We start from the raw sequence: 9,654 nt of genomic DNA, 5'->3' as shown, positions 1-9,654 counted from the left end.
TTGACGTAAAACTGCATAATAGCGTTCTGATGAGATAAATAAGCCAATAAATACAATTTTCAATTACCGAAAATACATATGCAACACTGAAACGGCACTGAAAATACTCAAAAACGAAAATTTTTTGTCGGTTGCAGCGTCCCTGCGATATTGACAAGTCTTTGGCGGAAACCGTAGTAGGCTGCCGCTCGCGCTGGTGTTCCGCTGTTGAGCAGTGTTCCCCCCCCACCTTTTACGATATACATGGTCTTGAGACACATAACGGAGAAATGCGCAAGACTACAAAAGTCAGAAAATCTTTATTATACACATTTATGTATATAAACATCTGAAAAATAAGTAATAGCAGTGTACATACTGAAAAACAATAGTTCTCAGAATGCGCGCAGAAGGTTACTGGGGGGTAGGCTCTGCAGTCCTAACAGCCGAGGGGGAGGGCACAGCTCGGACCAATAGGAACGCATTCTCCGTCTCCCTCTTCTTACGCAAAGCGTAGTGGCGAAGCTCCTCCTGCCAAATGTGCAGCAGAGCCAATCAGGGGTTCAGAGTTGACAGGTCTTTTGACGTTGCCATGGTCACCGGGTCACTGCAGGCCCTCGTAGTCTGACAGGTGCGTGACAGTTGAAGTCTGCAATATGTACGCGAAAGGGAAGGGATCGACAGTACCGTCAGACGCACAGGCTCGTGAAAAGTAAGTACTGTTATGTCTTTCGACTGTTTACTAACTTGACTAGTTTATTTTTATTTAACTATAACAAGCTAGACATTCGTAGCAAGCGGTATGTAAAATTGTATTTGAGTGTAGAAGTAGAGGTGAATGCATATTACAGGAATGATACGAACAGTTTCTTAAGTCGTGTTGTTTACATCGGCGTCATGTAATTTAACAAGTGTTTAAAATGATACATCAGATTGTTGTTAGGAATGAACGCAAAATTTAATATTTTATGTACGAAAATGTGACTGGCAGTGTTTTTAGGTCCAGTATTGGTGTCTACATTATGTGTCGTATTTGTAAACAGTGCCGTATGTATATCATGTTGTGAATAATGTTATGTAAAAAAAAAAAAAGTAACATCTAAGGTTTGCATCCTGGTTAATGTCAAACAAATTAATGAGGTCTATTCGGTCTGAAAAAAAAACTGAAAATTTCTGACATTACAAATAATCACTTTGTTTGGGGTAAAAAAAGTGTTTTGTTTACGTATTCATCAGTTATTGATAATTACTGTATGATTTGATCCTCGGCTTTTACTAGAGTTCTAGTTACGAAAATAAATTTTATAAAAAACCAAGACTTCTGAGTGTTCGGTTAAAATGTATTAGATTTTTGTCCCAAGAGTATTTTACGTTGCGATACTTTTTGACAGAAGAATTCTCTGAAGGAAGTGTACGGATCACCGTCAGGTTAACAAACGACAGAAAGACAGGTGCTATCTGTTAAGAGGTTAATTTCTGAGAGGGGTAAATTTGCTCATCAGAAGTTTTAAATAAAACAAAACGCTTGTTTTACTGTGATGTGCAGTCTTTGGTGTTCTGTCCATTCAGTTATGCTGTCAATTTAATTGCTAAATGACAAGGCGTGATAAAGATTACAAGTAAATAACCTGGTAGTTACAGGAGATTGCTGGGAGAAAAAGTTTAAATTGTCATATACCATGCGGTAATGGAAATGAATTATTTTACCACTTACAGCAAATATTTTGTCTGCACGAGCAACTCCCACAGCTGTAAAAGAAAATAAGCAGCGATTGCTTTTCTTGGTAGGTCGGTTTTGATGCTGTAAGCAATTTTTATATTTATTGTATGAATAGTTATGGCAGTTATATGCTAGACCGAAAGACTGGATGGAAAATAGTGATAGAATAAAAGCTATAGGGGGTTTATGTTTATTTTGTGTGTGTGTGTGTGTGTGTGTGTGTGTGTGTGTGTGTGTTTTGGAGCGCGCGCCGAATCCGGACGCCTCTGTGGATTGTTCAGTTGTAACTTTGCGGAAGACAGGATTGCTGCGATATATTCGTCGTCTGTTCTTTATCTCTTGGAATCCAGCAGAGAACTTTCCTTGGTTCATTTATTATCCATTTGCTTGATTATGAATGGTATTGCCCTTCCCCCTAGCCCTAAGTACCGTTTTCTTCCATTGTGGTTCTAATCGCCTTCTGCTCTTCTGTTCCGTGATCCGTCTGTTTTCTGGCCGCTCTGAATAATTACCATCTTACATCTCTCAATTGCTCGCTGAGGAAACCTGAAGTCTTTGTTTTCCGCATGTAAAGCCTATGTATCACTGCCACAAGGGAAAACCGATATTGCACACAGATTTTTAAAGTTTAGTTTCGGACACACTGACAGCTTAGTTTTGAAAACTGGTAAACACAAAGCACTCTAGGTCAGTACTCAGTTTATTTTGCTGTCCATTCAGTGGTTGTAGTCACCTCTTGTCATAAGCAGTTACTTCTATTAACAACTATCACTGCCATATTATTTTGCAGTTAATGGGGAATCAAAATAGTACCTGAATTTTATGTATTCGAAATTGAATGAAATGTTTTATCTTTCTAAATTTTAAGAACAGGTTTTAAATTTTTTTAGCAGTCCAGTTTAGCTGGTTCCTTAACCTTGTTGTGGGTGATATCTAATACAGACGTCTGTGTCAAAATGTGGCATACAATCCACGGAGCTAGATATTGTGGCTCCCTAGACGAGTAATATATTAGACATCCCCCTCCCCTCTCCAATCCTGGTAATAGCCATGTAACTGACAACCACAACAGACTGTACATTATGATACGAGAAGTTAAAATATTAAAGTGTACAGGAGAGGTTCAATGAAACAAAGACAGTTTACCAAATGTGATAACAATAAATGAACCTCTGCTTGCTTTCATGCATTTCAACACGATTTTTTACAAGTCCATGTTTCTAGTCTACTTGTAAAGTCACACATATCAAATTTATGTTAATATGTATCTGTTAGAAGGTAGCATGCTGTTATTTATAATAGTCATGACAGTTTTTCAATCATTTCTGAATCCCTGAAAGTATTCTTTGACTTATTTTACCATGCCTTTACAATAAAAAATTAATAGAAACATATCATTAATGTTTAATTTATTGTGTGAGATGTCTAACCTCAATATCAGTAAATTTTACATCTCATGGGCACTGTGGCTCTTTCACATAGTTGGGGAGCACTGGCCCCCTCCCCTATAACTCAAGCATGTTGGTTGAATCCGCAAATAACCACCAACATTCTAATCCAAATATATTCTTAACGAGAGAGGAAACAAAGCTGCACCACTAAGGAATTACCGAATGGGACAGAAATCTGTAGACTTGATGTACATGTACAGACAAACAAAATGATTTCAGTATCTGAAAAATTGGATCATTTATTCAAGAGAAAGGGCTCCACAAATTCAGCAAGTCAATAATGTGTTGGTGCAAGCTGTTGGCATTGATAGTTGTTGGATACCCTCTGGAGGGATATTGTGGAAAATTCTACCCAGTTGGCACGTTATTTCATCAAAATCCCGAATTGGTTGGAGGGGCCCGCCCATAATGCTCCAAAAGTTCTCAATATGGGAAATCTGGCGACCTATCTGGTCAAGGTAAGGTTTGGCAAGCACGAAGACTAGCAATAGAAACTACAGCCTTGGGCAGATGGGCATTAACATGCCGAAATGTGAGCCCAGGATGGCTTGCCGTGAAGGGCAGCAAAACGTACCTAGAATATTGTCGACGTGACCTTTGTGCTGAGTCGTCATGGATGACAACCGAAGGGGATGTCAGGCCATATGGTGGGGGACAGTCAGATTGGTATCCCACCATTGTCCAGAGTGTCTCCAGAATAGTCTTAGCTGGTCATCAGGGCTCAGTTTATAATGGGCCTTGTCACTGAAGACATTTCTACTGCAGTCAATGAGATTCCAGGCCGAAGATGTGTCTGGAGAAGCTCTTGACAGTGGTGGGATACCGACCTGACTATCACCTGCCTTATGACATGGCAGCCAGGAGTGATAGTCTGAGGTACCATTTGATTTCGTAGCAGGTCGCCTTTGGTTGTCATCTGCAGCACCCTTGAAACACAGTGGTATGTCAACAATATTCTACACCCAGTTTTGCTGTCCTTCATGGTAAGCCATCCTGGGTTTACATTTCAGGAAGATAACATCCTTTTGTACATGGCTAGAGTTTCTACTGTTTTCTTCAGGATTGCCGAGGTACAGGTTGGCCTGCAAGGTGTCTCGATCTTATCCCAATTGAGAATGTCTGGAGCATTATGAGCAGCGTTGTACAATCAACTCGGGATTCTGATGATCTAATGTGACAATTGGACATAATTTGGCACAATATCTCTCAGGACATCCAATGGGCATATCAAAAAATGCCAAATTGAGTAACTGTTTGCATAAGGCCCAGAGGCGGACGATTGTGTTACTGACTTACTCAATTTATAAAGCTGTCTCTTGAATAAATGATACAATTTTTCTGAAATAGTAATAATCTGTCTGCCTGCACATGTACATTACATCTACATATTTCCACCCATTTGAATAATTCCTTTGTAGTGCATCTTTTTTTTCTTAGTGTGTTTCAAAGGGTGACTCATCTTGCCATAACCCTCCTAAAAAGTCCCAGAATATATTCTACTTTACGTGAATAAGCTACTGAAAACTACTAACATTTTCACAAAGGAATTAAAGACATTAGCTGCCAGTGGGCATTGATTTATATCAATGGGGCAAGTTGAAAATTTGTGCAGGCCCGGTATTCGAACCCAACTGTCCTGCTTACTATGCAGATGCACTGATCACTTCATGTGTACTACTCTAGCACATCTCCCATCAGACCCCAATCTTCACCTTATGCCACACACTACTGAGGGGTTGGGTTGTTTGGGGGAGGAGACCAGACAGAGGTCATTGGTCTCATCGGATGAGGGATGGATGGGGAATGAAGTAGGCCATGCTCTTTGAAAGGAACCATCCCAGCATTTGCCTGGACCGATTTAGGGATATCACGGAAAACCTAAATCAGGATGGCTGGACCCGGGATTGAACAGTCGTCCTCCCGAATGCGAGTCCAGTGCACACACTACTGATGTAATGCCCTTTCTCATTAACCTCACTACTCGTGGCATCTCGTTGATTACTGTAGGAGTTCAAGCTTAGTGACCATCTGCACTGAAGGGATCGTTGGCTGTTGCCACCTTAATTATATATGTGGTGTCTGTTCTTTCAGGCATGTCTGGAAGAACATAGACCACATATATAATTACGACAATGATGGCCAATGATCCCTTCAGTGCAGATGCACATGAAGCTCAAACTCTTATGGGAATGGGCAAGATGCCACAAGTAATAAGACTAATAAGTACTGTGTGGATAGGCTGGGGATTTGCGTTTTATGGGAGGCGTGCTAAGGTAGTTAATGTGGTTAGGGTGACCATTGTGCGCATATAGGGTAGTGGTCAGTGTGTCTGCCTAGTAAGCAGGAGACCTGGGCTCAAATCCCAGACCAGCACATATCTGCAACTTTCCCCATTGTTATAAATCAATGCCCACTGAAAGCTGATGTCTTTAATTTCTCTGTTCCTGATTTATACTGGCTAGAGGATCAAAATGGGGTCTGTTCTTTTGGACATGTCCAAATATGCTAATACTGTGTTGTGACATTGAGTAAACAAGAGAAAATCCTTAATACCATTTCATCATAAAATTTACTCATGACACATCCAAGTTGTAGGTCACTAGTTCACCTATGTAATATAACCAGCCCTGGCTGTTGTTTTAACCCGGCTATGATGTCAACATTTTCGGTATACTGATGGGACAAGATGGTATGCAGAAAAATCTGTTTTCTTCTTCAGTTATTCGTTCTTCGTCCTTATTTCTTAATGCCTGCAGAAATAGTTTAAAAAGACGTCTGTGGGGGGGGGGGGGGTTATATGACAGTGGTCAAAATTTAGTTTAGGTAATTTCATTAACTTTTTTCATCAAAGTCTTTGGGCATGAGAAGAATAAAACTTGCTTGTTGGCAGTAGTTGACTTGATAGATAATAAGTAAGATGAAGTAGAGGTAGCTGGAGTAGACAATTAACCACCATCTGCATGCTCCATTTCTTCCATACATCCATCTACGTTCAGGTTTGATAAATCAAATCAGTCTTGGCGAGGATGGTTTCCTCCGGGCATCTACAGCCTAATCTTTCTGCCCTTCATCCCCACCCCCCTGATGTACTCCTTACTTCCTGTTCAGAACTGAACTGGTGGTGATTCTGCAGTAATTTTGCTGTCTGCCGCATATTGCAGTCTTAGAAAGGAAGAGGATTAATGTTACAGAGTAGGAAGTTTTTTGTATTCCAGAGGCTGTATATACCCCAACCATTTACTTCAATTCCTTGTCATAATGTCCAGTTTTCTGTGTGTTGTATAGAATTATCACAAAGGAATAGTGGAAGGAACAAATCTCTCAGAGTTTTGACCATCGAATAAAGAAATCACAAGGAAAAACAGAAAATCCACAGCTGATAAGACAGCAGCTCATTGCACAGCATAAATGGCAAGTCTGCACCTGCTAAATTCATCATTAGCTGAGGTAAATTGACAGTGAAATGACTGTTCAGTATACTAAAAAGTTAGAATGGTGGAAGGGGAAAACAGAGCAATACTTCCTCTGTTCCATACTCCATACCATGATTTAAGGAGAACACCATAAAATTCATATCTGATCTCCTTCTGACATTTCTTTTTGATCCATGAGGATCTTTGATACTTCAGTAATAAGGGTTATGATTCTTGAAGACATTGGTCCTAGTGACATCATCTGCCATACAGCAATGACCTCAGATATTACACTAGTGAGTAGAAATTACTTTTAGAAGTTCAATAATTGTGCAAGACAGTGTAGAACATGCCACACATCAAAAATAAAACATAAGTGCCCAGTTGTAATGACATATCTTTTAGAACTTAGGACACATTTGAAATGTAGAAAGTTAATATCAATTTTTTACAGTACAAGCAATGGGGTATGTGGTTATTGGACACATTAGCAATGCAAATGCTTGTTTAGAATTATGATCAAGGAAAACTGAATGCACTGCTGTATAGATGAAGAAAAACTTTTAGTAATTTTAGTCATGTATCACATCATAATCTAATGCAGCTCCATACAGACCAAAAGTATATGCAATGTATCAAACAGTTGTTGGAATTACATTGTACTGGTAATGATTTGTCCAACTTAATAGTTGGAAGAAGGGGATGTGTAATATCTCCACTTTTACAAAACCTTTATTCAGGAGCAGTTTTCCAAGAATCTTTGGAAGTGCTGGAGAGAAGAGTTAACATAAGCTTAGAGTGGATGTGTATTATCCTCCATGCTGACAACATGGTTGTAATTGCTGATAATATAAGTGGTCAGTTTCATGTTAACTTCCTAGAACAACAGTGGGAAGTAATATTGACAATAAAAGTATAAAACTCATCATCACCTGAACTGTTAACATAGTATTTCAAATACTTGAAAAGGAGAAATTAATGAAGTTAGAACATCTACACATGGAGCTATCTGAAGAACTAACATTATCTAACAATAAAATAAAATGCTGCATTGAACAAGCTCAATATGTTTGTGTTTTGATATGTACTGAAATTGCATTTGGTCGATATTTCTTTACATTGCATAAGGTTGGGCTTTAAAAAGACACCATCAACAAAATATCTGTAGATAATGGATATGGCATGGACTACAGAGATACTGTGGATGGCGAGAATGACAAGATGAAGTAGTCCATAACTGTATCAGCAGAGACCGCAAACTATCCCGTATAATTAAGAAGAGAGAGACTGTATTTAGGAAGTATCTTGTCAAACGAAAAATAAAGAATCTTTCAGCAGATACAGAGAGACAGTTGATGAATTCAAAGAAAGAGTGTGAGTGATAAATACTGTAGAAAAGAGATGCTGTTGAAAAGTATGTCCATAAACATCCATTAGTAAATACACTCAATAAGCAGAAGTGACACCAGAAGAAGCAAAGTAATGCTAGTGCTAGTATGAGCTCCATAGGAAGTAAACATCTTCCTTATAAGATTCTCTTAGCGCACCAGGACTGCACTCAACTATGGGCAACACTGCCCGGCCATTGCCTGGTAGTGTTTGAGATGACGGTCTATGTGATTCAAATTGGATCAATGTGGTGTCTGTGCACTGGAGTACTGCTATCACAGGAACTCTTCAATAAAAGAGTCCTTTGTGGTACACTGTATTGTAGGATGTATGCAAGTTGAAGACACTCTCTGCCAACAAAGTTTCGGAGGTTTTTCAGGGATATTTTCTGAATATTTTGTTATAAGAGACGTGGTCTCCAGACAGAGTGAGTGAGTGGCATCTCTCCTCCTAAACCACTGGCTCAATTTCAACCAAATTTGATATACACACATCCTACTGTCTGAAAATAAGTACTGTGGGGGTGAGAAATACCTTTTTCCAGTACGGGTGGGGTTGAAAAGGATTGATATTCCCTGACATCTAGGCTGTCCTGCACGACAGGTGTGTTATGCTGGTCGGTTGGTATGTGTTCCAGTAGCTAAATGTGTGAATGGGCATGGCTGAGCAGAGGTGGACAACGAGATGGACACAGAGAGGAAGGGGAATAAGAGACAGACTGAGATAGAGGAGACGGACGGATGGAGTGGGGAAGAGGAGATGCGTGAAAATGTGACAAGCACATGCCCGAGCAAAGCCGCGGTTAAAATGCCGACAGTGATTATGCCATTTGTTATCTCAGTTACTTTGGGGTTTCTGTAAAATATACCTTCACAACATCGAAAAAGCTTGGTACATGTCGTCACCAAAACAAACAGAAAACGCACAGTAATGCTACAACACTCAGGCGAAACAGCGAAAAACTTACGCTTCCATCACTGTGTGTTCGAACTGTTGCCTATGTGTACAATCCAGAATGTCTACCGCCATGATTATGGCAGTGCGTAGAGCGACTCAGTATACTGTGCTGGCCCATTTGACACTTGCCGGCAGCTGTCTAAACGGGACCGCGTACACAGCATGTCGCCGCGGTGGTCTCACATTATCTTGTTGCTGTTGTCCACGGCATGGTAGTTATCGTCATTTTTTGCTTCCTAGTCTCTGAGCGGAGTCACTGCGCAATGAAACTTGAACAAATGCTAACAGAGACGTTATATTATCGTCGTTTAAAAGGAAGGAGCAACAGAACAGAGTGAAGCCATCAATTTAATTTAAAAAGGAATGCATTCAGGCGTTCAGTCCCATATTTCAAGAACTTCGTAGCGGACCTGAGAAGTTCTTTCAGTACGTTTGAATGATGGTATCAACATTCAGTAACTACTTGCGTAGCTAAAGGCTACGTTACAGCACAAGACAAATCTATTCAGCCTATACAAATATTGGCTGCTACCATCAGGTAAATGGAAAGAAGTACTATTTCAGTATATGGCAAAGTCTTCGTAATTTATATTCGGCGCATCATATTTCATTGGGCAACTAACTACTGCAAACACAGAGGAATAACTAAATATACTAATCAGAAGTGTCAGAAGCAATTTGGTCATTTATTTGCATGCAATTGACATGGAGCTACAAATGAATAAATATCTTTGAACCTGAACGC

General features: G+C 39.8%; 1 protein-coding gene across 6 annotated transcripts in view; it reads left to right on the top strand.

Moving 5' to 3' along the window:
• The first annotated feature begins 495 nt into the window (after nucleotides 1-495).
• LOC124721164 (single-stranded DNA-binding protein 3) overlaps nucleotides 496-9,654 on the top strand; it is a 386,116-nt gene continuing 376,957 nt past the window's right edge. For all 6 annotated transcript variants that reach the window (XM_047245997.1, XM_047245995.1, XM_047245993.1 and 3 more), the window contains exon 1: nucleotides 496-691. In XM_047245997.1, the coding sequence (XP_047101953.1) occupies nucleotides 636-691 (56 nt within the window). In that variant the 5' untranslated portion in view covers nucleotides 496-635. The remainder of the gene's footprint in view (nucleotides 692-9,654) is intronic.

This window comes from Schistocerca piceifrons, chromosome X (assembly GCF_021461385.2).
Source record: "Schistocerca piceifrons isolate TAMUIC-IGC-003096 chromosome X, iqSchPice1.1, whole genome shotgun sequence".
Lineage (NCBI taxonomy): Eukaryota > Metazoa > Arthropoda > Insecta > Orthoptera > Acrididae > Schistocerca > Schistocerca piceifrons.
Note: the sequence above shows the minus strand (reverse complement) of the source record. Positions and strands in the feature narration are given on the sequence as shown.